The 23,209-nt window shown below is 34.9% G+C and overlaps 2 protein-coding genes across 2 annotated transcripts; both read right to left on the reverse strand.

Moving 5' to 3' along the window:
- Positions 1-7,843: 7,843 nt before the first annotated feature.
- Positions 7,844-11,730, reverse strand: LOC108212309 (protein FAR-RED IMPAIRED RESPONSE 1-like). The gene is made up of 5 exons (XM_017384037.1): positions 11,018-11,730; positions 9,598-9,856; positions 8,934-9,491; positions 8,182-8,601; positions 7,844-7,879 (listed from the first exon to the last, which is right to left on the reverse strand). Exons 1-5 carry the CDS (start codon positions 11,728-11,730, stop codon positions 7,844-7,846), a joined length of 1,986 nt encoding a protein of 661 aa, XP_017239526.1.
- A 3,819-nt stretch (positions 11,731-15,549) lies between these two features.
- On the reverse strand, positions 15,550-22,143 carry LOC108210991 (cleavage stimulation factor subunit 50). The gene is made up of 14 exons (XM_017382466.2): positions 21,816-22,143; positions 21,322-21,405; positions 21,073-21,197; positions 19,339-19,411; positions 19,162-19,245; positions 18,990-19,076; positions 17,956-18,026; positions 17,754-17,805; positions 17,614-17,671; positions 16,977-17,077; positions 16,725-16,879; positions 16,451-16,559; positions 16,102-16,158; positions 15,550-16,031 (listed from the first exon to the last, which is right to left on the reverse strand). The coding sequence occupies exons 1-14, from the start codon at positions 21,933-21,935 to the stop codon at positions 15,876-15,878; spliced, it is 1,332 nt and encodes a 443-aa protein (XP_017237955.1). The 5' UTR covers positions 21,936-22,143; the 3' UTR covers positions 15,550-15,875.
- Between the last annotated feature and the right edge of the window lie 1,066 nt (positions 22,144-23,209).

Genomic DNA, 23,209 nt, shown 5'->3' on the forward strand with positions numbered 1-23,209 from the left:
ACAGATAAAGCACTGTTCCGTACGCGAGGGATGAGTTCAGGTCAGCTTTCTCTCATTCTAATTCGAAACAACTAAACTGGTAATCTATTGTGTTCTGACATGTTATGATGAACTACTGTTGATCATTTACCATTTGCATGTGAGTTTTCAGGGAACAATCGGTGCCCTTGTAATCTTCTGTGTGAAAATTTAGTTGTGGGTTATGTTTCCCTAAATTGATTGTGCATACTTTAGTGATGGCGTGGGGACAACAACCAGTAAATGTGCAATGTGTGTCGTTGTTATCTATTTTTTTGTGAAATATTGCTAAGTCTATCTTACATGGTGATTGACGTATATATGTTATTGCTGTTGTCATTAAATCGATTGTTAGAGTGTTACTTTGGCAAGTACTTCTCTGAAATAGTGAAAAAGGTAAATTTAGGCACTTGGAGACTATGTAGTTTGGTTAGTAGATATTTGGGTAGCGTTAATGAATCGGAGAACTGCCCGGATCTGGCTAAACACTCCTATGTGACGACATTGTTACCATATTTTTTTGGGTTTTTTTCTGGAAATTGCATAAATGTTAGATAGTTGTTAATATCTTCTTCCTTGGGTTTTGTTTTGTGATGTTGCGGAACGAAGAAGGAGTGCAAGACTGATCGAGAGTCCATGGGTATACAATTGGCCCAAAAAAGCGCCAATCTATATTAATATAGACTCTGATAGCACCACCCTGGGTGAGAGACAACATAAAAAGATGAGTAACAGAGGAACTGAGCAAGGAAACAAACTGCAATTTGAAGTAGGAGATGCAAGTGGGTCTAATAACGTTGTATGCCACGGAAGTTTAGATGTTAGATCAGAGTGGGGGATTGGGAAAGTAATCCACGGGCCTGTTTTGACGGACGATGACGACGATTTTGTAACGCCAGATGAGCATTTCGGGAAGTCAAAGACTGTCAAACTGCAAGGTACCGGGGTTAAAACAAAGAAACCGAAATTCGTTGGCTTAGCAAACGAAGAAGCTGAAAAGCAGGGGAAAAAAAAGGAACAGAGAATCAAAGGTAATATGCATTGTGATGTATGTCTATTACTGTTTCTATGCAGTGGTTATAATAACATATTTTTTTCTCCAGGGCAAGACTTATGTGGACAAGGGCATTGGCAGGATAGGGAAACAAGCTGCCGATGTAGATGGTAGGAAGATTGTGATATCGAAAGCCGCTATGAAAGCCAGCGATGAGGGGAACGAAGCTACACCAAGTAAGATTGAGAAACCGAAGAAGGTTCGGTCCTATGAAGGCTACCTTCAGAAAAAAATTTCTCCTTCTATTATGACAATCATTATAAAAAACTTGACTGAGGAACATGCTAAATGGGTAAGGAGCACTGGATTTGGTGAATTACTGAATTTCGAAATGCAAGTTCATGCACATAAGCTGGGATACAATTTAGTTCAAGCATTTGACGTAGAAAATTGTGCACTGGTTCTCAATTGCGGTACGATAGTAATCAATGAAAGGCTAGTGCACAGGGTGATTGGACTACCAATGGGAGAAATGGTGTTGACCACAACTGACACAGATTCGCTTCTTGATGTGTGGGGTGGACAGTTCAGCGGTAAAACTGGTTGTGAAATCCCAGCGGGCACTGTGAGAGACAGGTTAATTGAAAGCATATGCGTAGATAGGCTTTTTAAGCTTAACTTCTTAGTGATGGTGTACAATTTTTTTATCGAGGGTCATCAGAATCACCACGTAAACAGGGATGTCCTGAAATTAGAGTTGAATGTGGATGCTTGTGCACAATACAATTGGTGCCGTCTTTTGATTGATAAACTCCGAAGCTCATATGCTTATTGGTCTGCTGAAAAAAAACAGAGTTTTACTGGATCATTACCTTTCCTCACAGTAAGTAACAAGTTTCTAAATTAGTGCAATTAGTGCTTCAAACTTTTTAAATTGTTGTTAGTTAATTGTTTAATAATGTGGTTGTGAACCCGGTTATGTAATTTTCCTGCAGTACCTTTATTTAAGCAAGGTACGCAACCATAAGTATGTCCATGTCCCTCCAGTGTTCCCAGCCTTTAAAGGATGGACAGATTTGTTGATTAAAGAACGACAGAAGATAGAATTGGCTGAAGGAAGTTTTGGGGTGGGAGAAATAGTACATCTCCCAGGGGAGGAGGAGGTAATTTCTATCCAGGGTTAAAGACTTTAAAATGCAGCTATAACAACGGACAATGCTAACAGATAGCGTGGTTGTTTCCCTTTCAGGAAGTTGCAGATCGTGTGGACAACTCTGGAGAAAGAGATATGACTCATGATGATCAAGTCATTGAGGACACAGAGGATTTGGAACAGAATGGTGATGATGACAGTTGCGCAGCCAATGAAATGGTTAACAACATGACTATAAGGATTACTATGTATACCTTAATTAAAGTAAATGAATTCATTTTTTTAACGTATATTGGACTGCAGGATTTGATTCAAGATTATAATGATCTACAGACGGAGGCAAATTCAATGAATGACCTTACTAAAAGCTTGACTAACGTACGTAGAAGCTATATGAGTACACAGTCATAGTTACACGCTAACTATGCTCTTATTATGCTCTTATTTCGATAGTAAGTTAAGGTATATCCTTACAGGGTGGGAGTGTTCAGAGAGACAGTCAACTCGCAGCTGAGGTATGTAACACAGGTTTGGAGGAGGTACGACCTTAGTTTGTGTGTTGTTAATTCGCTTTCATGTGCTGACTAATTGGTTGTAGAAAAATAACATTGCTTGACACAATTTAATACAGGAAATGAACAACCAGCTGGGGGGGAGAGAGGGAGTATTGTGCTCATAAGGAGGTGTGATCTTTTCTTTGCAGATTATTTTTCCTTTTAACGTATTATTATATTTGAGCTATTTAGTTGTTCCGCATTTATAATGGTTCACATGTTAGCATCTTTACTGCATCTTTGCCTGGTCTGGTAACAGTGTATAGAGTACAACTTTGTTGGAATTTAAACCCCACATAAAGATTGAAAGGATTTTTTGTTATATATTGATATAAATGGACAAGGATATATTTCCTCGCTGTAATGTGTTCATTACAGGACTCTAATAAACAAGCCGAGTTTGGTGTTCCTAATCACATGGCTGCTGTGTTTGCGGTTACAAATAACACCATCACTCCAAATATGTGTGTGGATAAAACAAGTGTAAGGTTTATGGAATATAGCAAGTACTTAGTACGGCGTTTTTTTTTTATTGTTACCCATAAATTTTTTTTGGTTCTGTACTTTGTAGCCTTTAGTGATGGAGTCGGTGCTTGCAAAGCAGGGAAACCAAACTGAGAATAATTCATCTTTGCTGACAGCTGAACAGTACATGGTAGGACATTTGTTCCCTATAATTAATGTTAATTTTCTTTAAATTATAGAATGTTGAGAAACAATGACCACGGTAATAATGGTTAAAATGTAAAAACAGAGGAGCTTCTACAAACTGGACACTTTGGAGGCCAACAACATGGGAACCAAGTGGACATCAAGCGCAGACAAAAATGCAGTGTTGCTTGGATGTGTAAGACACTACACTTAAAATTGAATTGTTCAATGATCGGTTAGTCTTGTAAGCAAAATGATGTCAATGCACAACAAGTGACGTTACCTATAATCCTACTTTGAACTGATTGGTTTTTTCTGGTATCTATATGACTGAAAGATTGAATAATTGTGTTTTATAGCAATAATTTTTTGGGAAAAAACATAAGATATTGGTGCTGAACTGTAATGATAATGCACGAAATTATATGTGGAAACGTTAAAAATGTTCTAAGCGGTCTGAGTTGTTGAGGCCTAAGTTTCAGCCGACGCCTGGAAGTGGGGGATCAGGACATCGTGTCAATGAAGTGGAAAAATCATCTTCTGATATGAGGGCGGGTATCATGCCCACATAAGTTAGTAATCCGTTGAAACTAACGGTCTGAAATACCTCCCCTTTACTTTTGTAAATGTCAAAGCAACGAAAATTTTTGTGCCTTTCTTATATTTTAATTTGTCATGTTTCGGTGGATTTGATTGTTTTTAGGGATCAAAGAGTGAGGATCAGGTGGTGCAAGGAACGCAGGGGGCAATTGAAGATGCTATCGACAAGCACTTCCAAGATGATGTAAGTCAAAAATTCTATTTAGGTGCACTGTCTATCGTTGATAAATATTTGAATTTTAAGAAGGATTTATTTTTTTGTTACCACAGAAATACATGGCAGAGTTCCGTAAGAATCTGAACGTTTTCAAGGGTGCATATGACAAATGTGTAACTAACTGTGAGGTGGCTTTGGCATTGTATTCGAGTCATGCAGAGCTTGCTACACTACGGGAAGAGCATAGACCTTTTTTTAAATTATTTGAGGAGACAAGTCCGCTCTCAAAAAGTCTGGTGGGAGGGCCACTGAAGGAGAGGAACAAAACAGCGGAGGGACAAGTAGACGATAGCAGTTTCGTTCTAAGCTTCTCTTTGGGATTTTCACAGGTGACACCCAAGAAATTGGGCGACACTATGGATGGATTACAAGATCCCGGAGAAGAAAGTGAGGTAGTTGCAAACCAGTTGGTGCAGAGGCCCCGTAAAGGCGCAAGAGCTACAGAGATATGCAGATCACCGTATGTCAGTCGCGTGGTTGACATTTCAGGGTATAAGATTACAAATGAAGAGAAGTATGTCTGGGAGTGGTTGTTTGAGAATAGACGCAACAGAGGGTAATACCGAACAAAATATATGTGTTATGATAAGTGATGTTAATTTTTTCCGTTTCCTAATTATTCTGTGATGATTTCAGGGAGAATTTATTTGAATCGCACAAAATAATGTGCACGAAGAAACATTTCCAATCGTTGCAGACAAATAGCATGGTGGAGAGAAGGGTGATAGATGCGTGGAGTTATCTTCTTAATGCAAATGAGGCATTAAGGGCTAATACCTCACCATTTCGGCTATTCTTAACTTCCGAAACAGCTGTGAGTAGTTATACAGTAAACATAAATTTGATATGCTTGTTACCTGATCACAGTGTTCTAATATTTGAAATGAAACACACAGTATGGGCCAATGAATTTAGAGGTGGACCCCACCGATCGACTCTCAACAATGGAACGCAATGCGATTTTCAGCGACAATGTGGAAGCTGTCATGGAGACAATGTACCATCTGCATAACCGCATCTATGATGTAAAGGACTTTGAAATGGTAAGCTTATATAACGCAATCTAGAGTCTTGAAACATTTTTTCTGAGACGACGGCTGTTTGTTATGCAGTCTAGCATTAAAAAAATTGGTAAACCATGCACTAAGGAGTACTATATAATTACGATTTGTTATGCAGTTTATATTCCCAATCTACGACTCTTCACACCACTACATCATTTCATTCAACATTAAGAAGCCGAGGTGGGAAATAATCGACAACAGAGTCCCAAATGGAGATTTCGAACAAAGTTTTGGCAATTTGCCATATCGTTTGGTAAGTGCTGGTAATGTCATAGCTGATACTGAAACGCACTACCTAGCATTTATGTCCTTAGTCTGATTTAGTAAACGCCTTAGGTGATTGTTGATGATTAACAATGAAGTTATTTGGTAAATTATAACATTATTGAGTGTGTGTGAACACACCTGGTAATATGAAATCACCATGACTAACCAGAAAACAGCTATTAGATGGTAGAAGCTACCATTATATGCTAAGGTCAACTTAGGAGATTACAATGGTAATGTCGCCCGGAAGAATTGTTCCTGGTTCTTTATCTCCAGTCACTAATATATTTCTTTTACTTTTGGCTTATCTCCACATGTCAATAGCATGAATGCTTCTGCGACTGGATTTCAATTTATAACCTACCAAAGGAGAGTGAAATATTGAAGCTAAGCCCAAGAATGGTGAGGTTAGGTTGGCAAACACAAGTAAACTCTATTGACAGTGGGATATTTGCCATGCGACATATGGAGACGTATATGGGGAACTTGTTCAGATGGAACGCCGGCCTAAGGACGGAGAACGTATGTCTAATTATGGTATTCTAGTTTAGTTTATAAGACTGCTTGTTGTCTAATTAGCGTATTCTAAAATGTGCAGGATAATCAGAAGAGTTTGCTGAACAAGTTACGCGTGGTGTACGAACACAAAATGCTAACTTGGGATCAAAACAGTAAAAGGGACTACATGGTGCGAGGGGCAACATACTTAGCCAAGGGGAAAAAGGTTGCAGATTAGTCATAGTCATTTGTTTATAGTTTTATCCCGTGTTAAGCAATGGATTTAATTTAAGCTTTTTTCAATTGTTCTCTATGTTCTTTAAAGAGAAACGATTTGTGGCGACTACATTATTCTAAATGATATGTGTTTTCAGAAATTGGACAGATGTTTGAAGCATTATATAACTTCCCCAGTCTCTTTTTGCTGAGGCTATTTTAATGCAGTTAATCTGTATCTATTGGGTTAGTAAATCTGCCATGAATTCCTTGTCATCAGGCTTACAGTTTAATGTTACTAAAACCAACACCACATCATGAACTTCTCATTTGAGTGATTTAAACCTTCAAATCCATAACGTTTTTTAGACTGTTTCTGCTTATTTTATGGCAAAGCTGCAGAGAAATATAGCAATCCAAGTAACAATAGGACAAGTAATAAAATTCTGTTAAATTATCAAAAATAATATCATTATATTTCTCTCAAATTTTGATCCCATTCTAGGCCTTAAGCTCGTGGCTGGAATACCATATATATGTATAGAATGGCGCTTTAAGTTTACATTGTACCCAAGACAAGCTTAATAAGTCTTATCATAACAGTTGTGATATAAGATCCCTAACTCTAAGTCTTATTCCTAAAATTTACATGATGTAAATTTTTTATTTTTTTTGCAAAATTTCAAACCATTAACTTTAACAATCACCCCTGGTCAGAAGTACTGAAATGAGAAACAGCATAACAGAATCTTGATGATATTGGTGTGGTACACACATAGTAGTCAATCCTCATCCAAGCTCACAGATCCATTTGTTTATACCAGTAACTTAATTTTGGTTTACTTCTTACTTTTAAATCAAATAACTATCTCGACTAGTTGGCCAACTCCTTAAAAACTTTCCTTCTCTATTTCAGAATATTGTAGTCATAAATCATGGTTCTGCATTTCTTTTAGTTCCGCAGTTTCATAGATATTCTTATAAGTCCTAGTAGTTCCGCAGTATCGCTTCCACCCTTTGATAATGTGTGTTCATTCATGTTCTGAACTCATTCTGTTCAGAAGTAACCAACCTAATCACTGAAAATTTGCTTATTCTCAATTTCCATTCCTTATATCAGAACACAATTGTATACGGCCCAATTCATATTCTGAACACAAATTCTTGTCTACTATACAAAGCGTAGCTCTGTCTGTGCTGCTGTCAAGTACAACAACAAAACTATAAATCAAAATGCATACATACCAAGTCCAAGATGATGACTGTACTGATTTAGGCATAATTTATTTATGGGGACAAATCAAAATGCAGCACCATGAGCCAGGAAATACAAAATTTTCTCTAACCGGATAAAATAAAATTATTATAATCAGAAAATGCTCGATATTAAACTTGTAGAATATGTACAACTGGATGAATATGGGCCTGGAGAAACACATTTTTAATTACAGAAGATTATCTAGGACAATAGTTTGAAATTAATTATTCCTTAAGCTTTGCTTTGCTGGTAGACGATTTAATACTGATTCAGCTGCGGCCACAATTAAGTCGTTGGCAGATTAAGGGATAACAGAGATACCATAAATGTATTCCAAGCACTGTCTTCGCTTTCTAGTCTGATGAAGCAACCAAGTCACTTTGTCTAAGCTGCATTGTCAGGAAAAAAAAATGTTCAGCAGGCCTCTATCCACATTGTTGGGATAAAACTTAAAATTCATACACACTAAAGGAAAGGACAACAGAAATGATTTGAAATTTTACATGTTCAGACAATTTAGACATCATTTGTCTTTCTAGGTTCAGGACATGTACGTGCATTGTGTCGGGTAAGTTGACCACAGTTGCTGCACTTTCTTTTTTTTTCGCTCTTGCTGTGATAATTCTCTACTGCTTTTGATTCGACTTCCACATCCTTTATTCCTACTTATGTCAGGATTTTGAATCATTACCTCATTGATTTCGGCCGGGGGGATGAACCTATCAGCTCTGTGAGCCACAACATTGTTTGTTTGTGCCCTTGTTGATTCTGAAAACGAGTTGTTCATCTTTTTCATAGTGCCTAAAATTTCGTCCACCTTCTCCTCGTTGTCCCAGGCAATGTTGATTAGGCTCTTAAATTCAAACCAAGCACGGGTCCTTTTTAGCTTTCTCCTTTCTTTGTTGTCGTATTCTGCATCAACGTGGTTAGAACCCAGAAAAGAATGTTCTTGTAGTGCATTCTTAGTCCATCTAGCCTTAAGAAATTGGTGTGGTATGGTCTTAACACAGCACTGATGCAAGGCAGCAAATGAATGTCTACATAGATAGCCTCGCCTGAAGTAAAACTTGCAGCTACAAATCACATGATTATCACAATGCCGCAAGGAAACCTGACATGTACAAATTACGAAGACTCAATGGACATGCGAAACTAAGTGATAACAACATAATTTAAATCTGCTAGCCTGAAAATCTATTTTAAAACATCTAGCATGGGAGGGAATGAGAATTAGGCAACAATGAGCTTTATTGGTCAAATAAGTGTATTACATATTTGTAAGACGGCTTTAAATTTTCCTATATTTTGCATGACAGCAACAATAAAAACTACCAAGAACAAAGCCAATTATTTGACAACATCATATCTAGTGCAGAATATTGATTCATTTCTATGTTGTACATTAAGCTGGGAATTTTCAAGTTGAAACAGAGCAATATGTACCTCAAACACCTGATCATTAAGAAGCACGTCTTTAAATTTGAAATGAGAGCAATCATCATCCCTAAACATAGATTCGACAATTGTGTGGTAGCAACCGGACTTAATCTCTTCTCGAACCAAATAAAAGAGCTCCAAAGTATAAAGATTTGCTGCATCTGATTCATTGGCCAGTGTTATATCCGTCAGCGGGATTTTTTGAGATTTCTTTTCATCATCAGCATTCCTCATACGTTGTCTATCCATGGCACTTTCAAAGCTAGACCAGAATTCTACTAACGTGTCTCCGCTGTCATGAAAATGCTGGAAGTAGAAATTCGAGCTCTCAGACCTAGATGTCGTTCTCAATAAACCAGCCATTTCAATGTCTGAGAAATAAGCTGGAATCCATTGAGCGCAAATAGAAAACATTTTACTCAACCAGGGGTTTAAAACCAAATTGAACTCAGCAATAACGGCTTCCCAGCGTTCCTCGAACTGAACAGGCGTGAGATGATCAGAGTAAACCGCATCCTTTAATTTGCTAACAAACTTTTTATTCGATGCTAGCTTGGGACCAATCTATAAAATAAGTAAGAATGTATTAGTGTCAGTTCTGCAATCAAAGTGCGGGAAAATGCAGTTGCAATTATGGTGTGGGAAACATGTACACATTGAAAAAAATAACCTTTGATGGGAACTTCGCCATTATGTGCCACATACAGAGACGGTGTCTAGATGAACTCCACCATTTCGAAATAGCTTTCTTAATAGCTTTGCACTGGTCAGTAATCACAGTTGTGGGGGCACGACCCATGGCTTTCTTGAATGACGTCAACAACCATTTGAAATTCTTATAATTTTCCTTGGCTAATAATCCTGCAGCAAACGTGACGTTCTTCCAGTGATTATCAACACCGGTGAACGGTACAAATACCATATGAAACCTGTCAGAATTTAGAATAACGTAATTATTACTACCGCGGGTGACTACACACATAAACATTTCTTAGAATGCAGGGGATGGAACAGTCCTTTACTAGTTTTTCAAATAATTATAACATCTGCCAAAAACACAAACAAGTAATTGACTTCCAGAGATCTTTAACAGTTGCTCGTGACCGAAAGCTATCTAATTATATCAGCAGGAGAGATTAATGAGCAACAACCGATTTCAAATTTAATTTTTTTTTCTTTTTTTCTTTTTAAAATTTTTATACATATCCCAAAAACACAAACAAGTCCTAGACTAATTGCAAGACAGAGTTCTTAAAATAGTTGCTCACAAGTGAAAGCTAACTAATTATATGAGAAAGAGAGAATGATGAGCAACACATAGTGTAGTCAATCCTCATCCAAGCTCACAGATCCATTTGTTTATACCAATAACTTAATTTTGGTTTACTTTTAAATCAAATAACTATCTCGACTAGTTGGCCAGCTTTCCTTCTCTATTTCAGAATATTGTAGTCATAAAACATGGTTCTGCATTCCTTTTAGTTCCGCAGTTTAATAGATATTCTTATAAGTCCTAGTAGTTCCGCAGTTTCGCTTCCACCACTTTAATAATGTGTGTTAATTCATATTCTGGACTCATTCTGTTCAGAACTAACTACTTAAACAAGTGCGCTAAACAACAAAAGTAACTACTAAAATGAACGAAAAATAACATTTTCTTAGAATTCAGGGGAGGGGACAGTCCTTTACTAGTTTTTCAAAAAAAATTAACATATGCCAAAAACACAAACAAGTAATTGACTGCTTGCTTTACAGATATCTTCAACAATTGCTCGTTACCGAAAGCTAACTAATTATATCAGCAGGAGAGATTAATGAGCAACAACCAATTTCAAATTTAATTTTTTTTTCTTATTTTGTTTTTAAAATTTTTATACATATCCCAAAAAAACAAACAAGTCCTAGACTAATTGCAAGACAGAGTTCTTAAAATAGTTGCTCACAAGTGAAAGCTAACTAATTATATGAGAAGGAGAGAATGATGAGCAACAACCGATTTCAGATATAAATATGAAACAAGTGCAGTAAATAATAGAAGTAACTACTTAAAATGAACGAAAAATAACTAGTGTCAGGAACAAGCCGTGTACCTGTTAGTTCGGAATGTGGGATCAAATGAAATCATGTCTCCGTATGCATCATAATTTGCCCGACCAATGACATCTGTCCAGAAAAGGCCTGACAAACGACCCTTTTTGTCGAGCTTATAATCGTAATAGAAACCTTCATCAGGTGACGCTCTTCTGGTTTTGAATTTAGACAAGAGCTGGTCGGTATCTTTGGCTTCAATGCGGACTTTAACATCCCGAGAGAAATTTTTAAAGTCACTGATTGTGGCACCAACATTATCATAAGAACCAGTCATCTCCTTCACGAGACTATGTGCACGTGTTGGTCCTATATTAGCTCTACCAAAGTCAACTATAAAATCCTGATAAGCAACCGACACATTACGATTACAACGAAGAAACATTTTATTGCGTCCAGTTGCAAGAGGGTGATTGTGCTCCTCTTCAAAACCCATAATCACAAATCCTCGAATAGCAGCTGGTTTAAGAATTATCTGAGCCCTACAAAAACATCTTTGTGATGATGTCCTCCTACTTGGACCCTCAACATAATTACCTGAACTATCCCTCAGCTTATTTGCATACGGGTTGCCACCGCGGCTGCACTGCATGTATTTAGCTAAAATATTACCATAACGATCAGTTTTCTTGGTAGACTTACGCACATCAAAACCACCTTGTCGCCCATATTCCTTGTAGTACAAATATGCATCTTCTAATGTCGGAAAATGCATATTGAGCTAAGGCTTAAACTTATCATCACATTGAGGGGTCCAGTTCTTTGTTCCGTTTGGAGCCAAAACGAATGTAGGCTCAGAGCTATTATCACCTGGGGGAACATAGTCATCTTGCTCAGACTCTGAAGAATCTGACGCTGTAGACGAGATATCAACTAGGGGTGTGCATGGTGCGGTTTGGTGCGGTTCCGGACATTAACCGTAACCAAACCGTTAAATGCGGTTCGGTTCAGTTAATTATCATTAACCGTAATCACACCAATTAAAACGGTTTTTCGGTTGCGGTTAACCATTAGTCGGTTGCGATTTTTTTCGGTTTTTCTACTTTTGTCCATAATAATTTTCTTTTAAAAAAATATAAAATTTTCATAAATATGTACAGTATGATCGGTTACTCATGTTTCCATATATGAGGATATAAAACACATTACATATTTTCATCTAAAAAAACTTAATACACAATAAAAACTAAAACATACATATTTCAACAAGAAATTAGATGATGTCAAGTCAATATAATAATCCAAAATTAACTAATCATAAAATTCAAATAAAAAGTTTTCAAAAAGTACATAAATAAAAAGAGTAGAATAGGTTTCATAATAAAATTTGATTAGCAGATTAACAACATAAATATTTCTGCTCTGTGGCAAACTACGGTAGTTCTAGTCTTCGAGTAAGCGCTCTTCCAAATATTTGGGTGCCCTTCAGTTATTTAAGTGACTCAACAAGTGAGTGTCTCTGGACAGTAAGCCTCGATATAAAATAGGATGTGAAGTGTAAAAATGATTGAGGTGCTTTATTACTATTATTAATATATATATATATATATATATATATATATATTTCGGTTCGGTTAATTTCGGTGCGGTTTTAGCATAAAACCGAAAATAAAACCGCACCATTAATTTCGGTTATTTTTGGTTTTATTTTCGGTTTGGTTTTTCTCCGTGTGGTTTTTCGGTTTTTTCAAGGTTTTTTTTGCGGTTTCGGTTTTTTCTGCTCACCCCTAATATCAACTGATGGACTAGATGAATCCTTAGAATCGAAGCTTTCTAAATGCGGGATGACATTGTCACCTGCATTGATAACACATATCAATCAAATGACATCTAACTTATGATGCACATAAAACAAAGCTAAGTAGAAACGCAAATAAGGGTGATAAACAGGTCCTCAGCACCACTTCTAACATACAGGGGTACAATAAGTATAGAAGAAAGACTAAACTAAAATTAAACTTAAAAACATTTGGCATGAAAGTTTGGGGAAAGAAACAAGATATAGTCAAACAGGCTTAACCATCCAAACTAAAAACATACGAGCATATCCCCAATAAAATCCACAGTTATAAAATCAACCAAACATAGAAACATAAACATACAGAATTTAAGGAAAAATGCGACCTAAATTATGAAATCAAACAATACAATGATGTGGTAACAATGTTCCTCCCACATGTTCCTCTATTCGGAAACGCAAAAACTAAAATTTAACAACTAATCATCGAATTTACTGATGTAAAATAAATAGAGCGCATTACTAATACCTGGATGTATGTCTCCACCAGCCATTTGTAGAACAGCCGCAAGATACAAGTTTGAAAAGAAAAAAGGTTACGAAACCAGACGATAGAGCGCGGAACAACGGAGATGAGAAGGGGGGAACAACACTTGTAAATAATGATTGGTGAAGTTAAAATTAACGGAGACATAGCCATCCGAAAATGGCGCCCCTTTTGTAACTGCCGGCAGTTTTGATCTTTAAAGATACAATAGAGATACTACGCTACTGTAGAGATACGGCTGTTTATACGGACAAATAAGCAGACTTTCTTTTATTTTATAAAACTGAATTATATGAGCCGTTGGATTAGCATCTGATTAAGAGTTTGGATGGAGGTCTCCAAGTCTCCAATAAACAACAGTCTCCACTGAACTCAAACCGTGAAGATTAATATAATATCTTAAATAATGCTAAAAAATAAAATAGTGGATTTAAAAATTTGTAAGTGAAGTATAGGTTTTTTTTTATTGCCGAATGAGTGAAGTATAATTTTATCTTAGATAGTTCTAGTTAGATAATTCAGTGCTATTTTAACTATAAAATCTATTATATATCTAATAGGACAACTTTGATCAATTTAATTCAAATTGACTAAATTACCCCTTGCTCAAAATACATATTTTTATATATAAAGAGGTCATTAATAGTGACTTTTAACACTAACATATTTATTAGACATTAATGTCTAATCATTATTATACATTAAATAACTTCATATTTAAAACTCCAATACATATATGTATCATATATTTGTTATTATGATTTAATAATAAATAAATAAATATCCATTGTTATAAAAAGAGGGAATCAGAAAATCGACAATTAATCAAAATGATTGAAAGGATCATTATTCAGAATTAAATTTATTTTATATATGTAAAAATAATAAATATATATAATGATTTTTAAAATTATAAATTGCCCTTTGCAAATTTTGTAAATTCTAATATTCGGCCTTATTTTGAACCAATCAATCCAATTTTTGTCCAATTAACCGTCGATTTAACCGAGTTTTGCCAAATTCTATTATATATCTAATACAACAATGAGTAATTTAATTCAAAGATACTAATATGTCTTTACTCACTATAAATATTAACATGATCATTATTTGGAATTAATTTAATATTATAAATATAAATAATATATATCTAATCATTTTTTAAATTTTAAATTTCCCCCACAAATATTGTAATTCTTAATAATCTACCCGATTTTCGCCTAATTAATCCAGTTTTGACCAAATAATCATCGATTTAACCGAATTTTACCAAATCGGATTAAAAAATCCATCTGATTATCGATTAATCAGTCAACTGGCCGATTTTTAGAATATTTATTTATTATGATTTAAAAAAATTATATACATATTAGAATAATTATAAATATAATATATAACCATATGAAAAAGACTCTAATTCAGCAGTAATCTCATTTTTTATATCAAATTTTCAATAATTTTAGGTGGGTGGTAATTTAATTATATAATAAAATTTTAAATAGTGTATATTTTTTGTATTCATATTTTAATAAATATCATAATAGTAAGGATATGTGTGTATATAGACATCATATAATATGAATTAAAATATAAATAAGTATACAATTTAAATTACTTTCATAATATAAATAATATCAATTTAAAAAAAAACATATATCAAAAAAATAATATAAACAGCCCGTGCTTTGCACAGGTTAAAAAGCTAGTTGTGTTTTAATATCACAAAATCACAGCTAAAATATAATAATAACTATGAGAGTTTCTCAATACCTCCTCTGCGTAGTTAAGCAAACTCCAAACATCCAAGACGAGTAGACGAGTACTGATTTTGATTTTAAGTTACTAGCCACATTGTACTAATTACTCCCTCCTCCGTCTCCCTCATTTGTTTACAATGAGGACGGGAGCTCAGCACGCATTCTAATGCTCTCGTAAAATGTAGTTCAATAAATTATTTTAAACTTTTTTTTCTTCTGAATAAAAATTTGATGTTTAAATTTTTATACAAAAAAAGAAAATTTCAAAAATAAGTTATAGAACTATGTTTTATATGCGCCTTAAAATGCGTGTCTAGCAATGTGAAAAAACTCAAAAGAAATGAGAGGGACAAAAGGAGTACTAGTTTTCAAATGTTCTACCCCAGTTTGTATGTGAATCATGCTTTATAGATACCGTAAGTTAGATTTTCCAGAATTCAATCTCATGAACATTTTACATTTACATACCAGACCAAGTCTTTTGCACAAAAGTTTAAACCAACATCCACTTCCACTTGAGATAATGCCGCGTACATGAAATTAAGGAAAAAATATCGTCATCAAGAAGGTACAGGGTACTTGAGATACACAAATAAGTCGACTAATAACGTAAGTTAGATGGAAGGATTCCCTGTAAGTAGGGGAATTAAACTATCATCCGAAGCAATTCAACAAGTGTCTGTTATTTGATCTATCCACTGCACAACATAGGGATTTCCTGATTAGCCATCGCCTGTAAAAGAAGGAATTGCACCTCAGTTTCTCTATTATGCATCTAAATTCATTTCCTTGTATTGTTGCATGTGACTCCAATGTAGCTACAGAGTTTCCTTCCAAAACCGTATTGACCTGTCTGTGCCACATGAAATGAATGCCGCCTCTGTTGGTGAGTGGTCAAGCCAACGAGGTGCACCATTATGGTTCGATGGCCATCTTGCTACTTTCTCTGCTGTTAGAGCGTCCCAGATGACAATCTGAACCCAATAGTAACTAGTTAGGCTAGTTTACATGGCCTAGATTATATAACCGTTAAACAGAACTAACCTCATTACTTGGTTCATCAATACACAGTACAAACTCTTCCGTATCACTGAAAACAGCCTGTAAAAAACAGACCGGCCATCAAATATGACTAATCCATTAAAGTGTTCGGATAATGTGAGACTTGGTTTCTCAACCAAATTATGAGCAAAATTACTAAAATTAAAAACAGATTTGCCCAAATTATTAGTGGTATATGTATATATATTGCAATAACAGTAATATAGCAGTAAAGATAGAAAGTTTAAAAGTAAGACATCCCGTCTCAACTTCCAGATGTGTACAATATATTTATGATACAGTGAATAGCTTGCATACACATAGAGCGTTTAATGATCTTTCAATAACCCACCTGGCATCTCAGCTGCGTATGTGTGGCTCCTACATACTGTTTAACCAACCTTCCGGTACCAATTTCCCAAAGTTTAACTGACGAATCCTTACCACAAGAGAGGACAAATCTGGGAAAAAGAAACAACGATAGATGGATCACATCATCTTCATCTGAATTCTGAACTATGGTAACAAATGCCTATTATGTAATATGTTTCGATAAACTATCACACAGACCTATATTAAGGGCAGTTTACAAATATCTATGGAATCAATACCGGAAACGACTCTACCTCTGATCCTTTGTAAAATTTGCACTAGTGGCCTCTGCTGTCCCATGTGCACCTCCAATAGATCGAACACAACTGGCAGTTACACCATCCCATAGCTTGACGGAACCATCTTTTGAGGCTGTGACATACATGCCACCAGTAGATGAGTACCGTACCTGCAGTAAAAGTTCAATTGAAAATTATTGTCCGCTGTCGGAAGTCTTCAGCATATGAGAACCTCATCACAACTTCACGTAAAGAGTACTATTTTACCTGATTGATTGCACCATTAGCATTACTCTCTAGGACATTTGCTGATACGTAACAGTGAAAAGTATTTATATCATACAAGTGTGGAATTGGATGATCAGTTCCTGTAACGATGTTCCAACATTGTCAGAGATGAATTACAAAGAAAAAGAAGAATCTTTTTCGGCTTCTATATTTTAGCCATCGATTAATTGTTGAATGACCTTTGATACACAACTTGTAGTTGTACATAAAGGTGACGCAAATAAAGTAAATCGCTTGGGTTTCAAAAAAAAAAAACTAGGTCACTAGTGTCTAAGAATAGAGTAATCAAACCCATAACCATCCATTTCATGTAAATCGGTTAGTATCCACTAAATTTATCCGTCTGAGCGCCCAGCTCTGAACCTCTAATCCACTCTCTCGTGCAAAAAAAGAGACAAAACCGAGAATAAATCAGAGCTTATGTGAAAGTCCTGAAATTATTCTGTGAAGAACAAGGATACACTAGGTTTGTAAATCAAAACTTAGAACTGAGAGTCTTCTGTTTCTCGAGATAAAATTTAAATTTGATGTGCTGCACAAGTATTATTGCAAAAAAAAAAAAGACAACCCTTACTTAGGAAATCATAACTTTTATTAATGAAAACAACATGCTGACCTGCCAAAACAAAGTCTCCAGAGGGATGAAAAGACACCGATCTCACATTGTGGGTATCCTGTATTAGCATGTTTTTTAGAATGAAAATACAGACAACAACAGTTTGTTCTTTTATTTCAAGATGATGGACAATAAACGACCTGTATAACTTTGAATGCCCTCTTTGCCACGGTTTTGGAATAATCGAAGAACCTTCAAGTAGTAAATATAGGTATGAATCTTATATACTATTATGTGCTTTGCACTTGTACTAAATAAACAAATTTGATTTTCTCACATGGTGTAGTGTTCAATAATGATCAAAATTATATGGCAAGCATGATAATAACGAAAAAGTTGTACCGTATTGTATGATCTTTGGCGCCCGATATTAGAATACTATTTTGAGGATGAAAATCCAAATCATTTATAGGCTGCAATGAGACCAGATATTCAGTAAAGCATTAGTTCAGTATTAGAGCGCATACACTGCTATCACGAGGGTGATAGGAAACAGAATAAATAAAATTCTTATCTAAAAAAGCCAAATAATGAGAGAACTTCATGGGAACATCTTATAAAAATGACAATTTGGAGAACCAAAGGCTAAATAATGAAAGAATTCAGGTCTTCACCGATAAGATACAGTAATAGGAATCGACTCATAGTAATAAATGTATTTACACACTTGTTCAAATATTGCAACCTTATTCTTTATTTATTAAGTCTTGACAGGTTGAGCAACGCTGAACAACATTTACTATATCTGCAATCGGGGAGCTCAGGAATAGTAGCTCAACAAGAACACTTATCTTGTCAGCAACTTGGTAGAGATGTCGAGAAAAGTAGTTAATTGTCCATAAGTAGTACCTAGGAAGCTTTTATCAAGGGCACATTGTATTTGTAACTCTCTTTATCCTTCCACAATATCTTAATCATCATTTTAGTTTAACAAACTAATCTTCCTTTTTTTAATTAAAAATTTCCCTTGACTATTCTGCAATTCCGGATCCAGATTAGAATAGAAAGCTTCAATCGTGACATCTAAGTGGGCATGAAATAATTCTAGCTTTGTAAATCCAATTCATATCATACAACTTTAAGCACAATAGGTTGGTTTCTTTATCAACTAAAGATATTTGCCAGCTGAGGTTCAATTTTTTATCACATCGCAAAGCAACTGCAGGCAAAGTCAAAAGGTCAATGTGCGTATAACTACACTACCAAAAGCCAGTGCCCACTTCAAAGCAATTGATTTTAAAAATGCAGTAGAGTAACTTGAAGGGCATCAATGGTATTCTGGAATTGGTCATGTAAGAACCTCTATCTTCCCAACAAATTTGCAATAGTGAATCAAGGATAATAACTAAAAATTCCAAAAAGTTAATATAATTTACTTGTAAATGGTCGTAAAACGTCCGTATAATAGGTCGCACAGAACCTTCCCTTGAATCTGGCAACATTGTTTGCTTGATTTTAGCTACCTGCATAAAAAACCAGTGTTTGTTTAGCAAATCAAAGTTTTTAATTTCAAAAATATGAATGGTTGTACAATCTCAAATTCAAGACCTCAAAGAGCTTTATAGACAAATCTGCACTTCCAGTTGCAACAAACTTCCCATCTGGACTAAATCGTGCACATCTGGCAACATTCTACTATACAAAACACAATTTTGATTGAGATACTAAAAAGCATGGGCTCCACTTAATTTTTTGGGAATAACAAATATATAAGACAAGCTTTACCTTATGCTCTGAAATATGACGAGTCTCATGCTTTGAAAATATCTTTGATGCACCTTTTGTGTCATGTACAGCACTGTCAGCAAAAAAGGTGAATACAATTAGACCAATTTGAATGCTATTTACAGAAGTACAGAGTCCAGCTTGCAGCAAATAACATTTAGGATCAAAGTTTCTTCCTGAAAGATTGAACAAGAAGCAGATATTACAAAAAGTTCACTGTAAAATTATATTGAAAAAGTCGCAGTACTAGCACATTAAATAAGCTACCATTGGTATTAGTTAATAGTATATTATGCTGTAATATGTTGCACAGGGACGCCAAACAGGTGCCGTACCCAAGTTTGGGGATGAATACACTCTTGAGAAGCTGTATGAGGTACTAAAAGTTTATGAACTTCAGATCCATGAAGATGAGGAATTGGAGAATGGACAAGTCTGTTGCATTGGTTGCACAGAAAGAAGAAGAACAAGAAATGGCAATTAAAGCTGAGACTGCCAAAACTACACCAAGTAGGGATGGTCGTGAAGGGAGACCTGAAGCCAGCAAAGGAAAGGGCAAGGGCAAAATGATTTAAGAGTATAACTCCTCTGCACGTAACTCTTCTCAACTCTAACATGTTTTACTCCGATACAAACAGGAACCATGTAACTCTTTTTAACTCTAACATTATCTACTTCAACACATTATCTACAAGATAAATAATATATTTTTCCTTACAAATGAAGAAATATAAAATATGAAAAATATAATCAAAAATTAATCAAAAAATACATTATCACATATTAATTTTAAAAAAACATTAACAGTAACACACAGATAATAAAAATGTTTGTTGTTTATTATAAATGCGATAGTTCAAGGTTGTGGTATAAGGCTTTGTTCTCCAGGATATTTCGCTTCATTAATTCTTTCATTGCTATAAAAGCTTCAACTCACAAATTTGCCAATATTTCAAACAACAAAGAAAGAACAAGATGAAGAGTGTGAGGCTTAAAGCGTAACCACACAGTTTCCTCTTCTTTATCTCTAGTTACATTGTTCACAAACACAAACATAAAGATAACTCTTCTAAAACAATATATCTTGGTCTAAACCGTGTTTCATAATTGATATTTGACTTTTTGGCAAACACTTTTAAGAACTTTGACCAAATAGTTTGATAAAGTGTTGATAAAAATAAAAATTTAATACTTTAGTCCAACAAAAAGAAATTTCAAAATAATAATTTATTAGGAAACACAATAAATGCAATATATATTTAATAAGTTACAAATATTATTAATTAATTTGTGTATCAGTTATAAATTTAAAAGGGAAGCTTTAATGGAGTCAATAATATTTTAGTAATAATTTAGGGATGAGGAGAGATTAGAGTTTTAAGCAGGAAACCATTTGTATGTTTGGGGAGGAAGAAATGTGTTTGGAGAGTTGGTGGTCTCTCGAATACCACCTAAGGTTGGCATTTCAAGGGTGTCAAAAATCTGATTTTAGTGTGATTGTCATGTGCTCTCTCTAGGTTATTATAACAATAAAATACTTCTATTCTATCAATATATTCCAAGTTCTTACCATAATTCTACTATGTGGTCAAAGCTCTTAACAGTGTGGCAAAAAGACCAGCATCAACTATTTAAAAACACAGTACTTTAGAAGGAAACAAATAACTATTATTGCTATTTATAAGATGTCAGATAATAACAAAGACACAAATTTAACAAAGAACTGTGAGTTACCTGAAATCCACGACAGTAGTGCGAGGAGCTGGAATCGAGCCATGTGCTGCAGTTCCATTGACACTCGAATCCAGTGCAAAAGAAGAAAAACCTCCAAAAACATCATTGTTTTCTGCTGCAAGACCCTGTATATAGCTTAAAATATTGTTTCTAGTTTATAATTATCCTCCTACACAAATATCCTCAAATCACAGAAAACAAACTACAGCCACCAAAGAAAACATGGATAAAGAAATAATATCATCTAACCTTAGCAACAAGTTCTATGAGCTTGTTAGGGGGCGCTTCAGTATTCAGGGGCGTCATTGTAGCCAAAGCAACTGCACTAGCAGCCTACAACAAAGCATACTACAGATTTACCATTCAAAGAACAAAAAATCTTTGCAGTAATTATATCACATATAAACACATAAAAACCATTTTACCATTAAAATAGTACTTTTTCTTATTCTAACAATCTACGGAAACATATCATGATTATTATGTACTAAAACAGCAACTAGTATTAATTCATTACCCATCATGATTAATTATATGTAGTTGTGCACTTTTTTCTCTTTTCCAAACAGTATTAAACAAAAGGGTCAGTTTACTTCTTTGTCGAATCAAAAAAATCAAGAAACTTTGGAAAGAAGATGATATAATTCCCAGACTTCACTTGAATTTACCACAAATTAAAGAAAAGGGTCATCTTCTTCTTACATAAAATTAATAAAACAAGAAAAAAGAAGAAAGTAGTCTACCTGGGTATGATTGCTGTCACGAAGATGGGCAACAATCAAGCAATTAAGCAAACGAAGAAGCTTCCCATCTTGCAATGTCTGCTCCAACACGCTGCTGTTGTGATTATTATTACTATCCATTCGATATCTATATATGAGTGTAAAATCTTTCTTAAAACCCTAACTATTGACTGTTTAGAAGCTCAAACAATTCAAATTAGGACCAAAAGGGAGGGGTCCTTATACACGGAAATCCTTATGAAGCTTTTTAATCACAATCGAATTGGAGTTGAAAATGTCACTTAAGAGTTGAGGGTCTTGCTCAGAACATGTGCTGCTCGAAAAAGTTCCCCGTTAGGAAACTATTTGATGATTTGTTTTCAATATTTTTATATTTTGAATTATAATATTAAAAAATCTGTTTAGTGATTTTTGTTTGAATTTTTTGTATTTTGAGTTATAATATACTCCCTCCATCCCAATGGTAGTTTACATTTGGTGTGGACACGGAAACCAAGAAAAAATGTAAAAAAATGAGTAAAGTTAGATGGAAAGTGAGTGGGACCCATTTGTATTTAATTATAGATTTGTGATAGTGGGTGAAAGTAGTGGGTGTAATAGTGTTTATATTACTCCCTCCATCCCAAATTAGATGGCCCCGTTGACTTTGGGCACACAATTTAAGGTTCATTGACCGCATAGATACGTGACTTATTTTTAAAATTTTATTTTTGCAAATAAAAATTAAAATATGAAATTTTCATTTATAAAAGAAAAAAAAAATAAATTTCGGAAGTAGACGGTCAATGCACCTAAAGTTACGTGCCCAAAGTCAACGGGGACATCTAATTTGGGATGGAGGTAGTATTATAAAATGAAAATAGTGGAATAAAGTAGTTGGTGTTAGGGGAGAGCGTGGGCCGGTTCGGCTCGGTTTCGGGATAAAACCGGAACTGCAACCATATATCCCCGGTTTTTAAAATCGAAAACCGCAACCGTCGGTTCGGATTCGGTTTTAAAAACCCGGTTCGGTTTTAATCGGCTCGGTTTCGGTTACAAAACCGACAATTACAAAATTGAAAAACAAATTGAAGTGCGAAATTCGGAAATAATAATTAATAAACAGTGGATTCATAAATAACTTTCACTTGTGATTTGACTGCATTTTATAATCGATGCTTGGAATCAGGAAGTGTTGGACAAGGTATATGCAGTAAAAAGAAGAAAGCCAAGTAAATGAGAATACAGACTTCTAAAGTCCTCGTGATCTATCACAACAATCCCAGTATATTTTTAGAAAACTCGGAGTACCCTGAGATTTTATGACTACATACTAGCTGGTTTAGATTGCTGAACTGAAATACTTGCTTGACAGAGTGTACTATAATTGTGAAACCATCAGATTACTCTTCATC

The sequence above is a fragment of the Daucus carota genome, chromosome 3 (assembly GCF_001625215.2).
Source record: "Daucus carota subsp. sativus chromosome 3, DH1 v3.0, whole genome shotgun sequence".
In the NCBI taxonomy this organism is placed as follows: Eukaryota; Viridiplantae; Streptophyta; class Magnoliopsida; order Apiales; family Apiaceae; genus Daucus; species Daucus carota.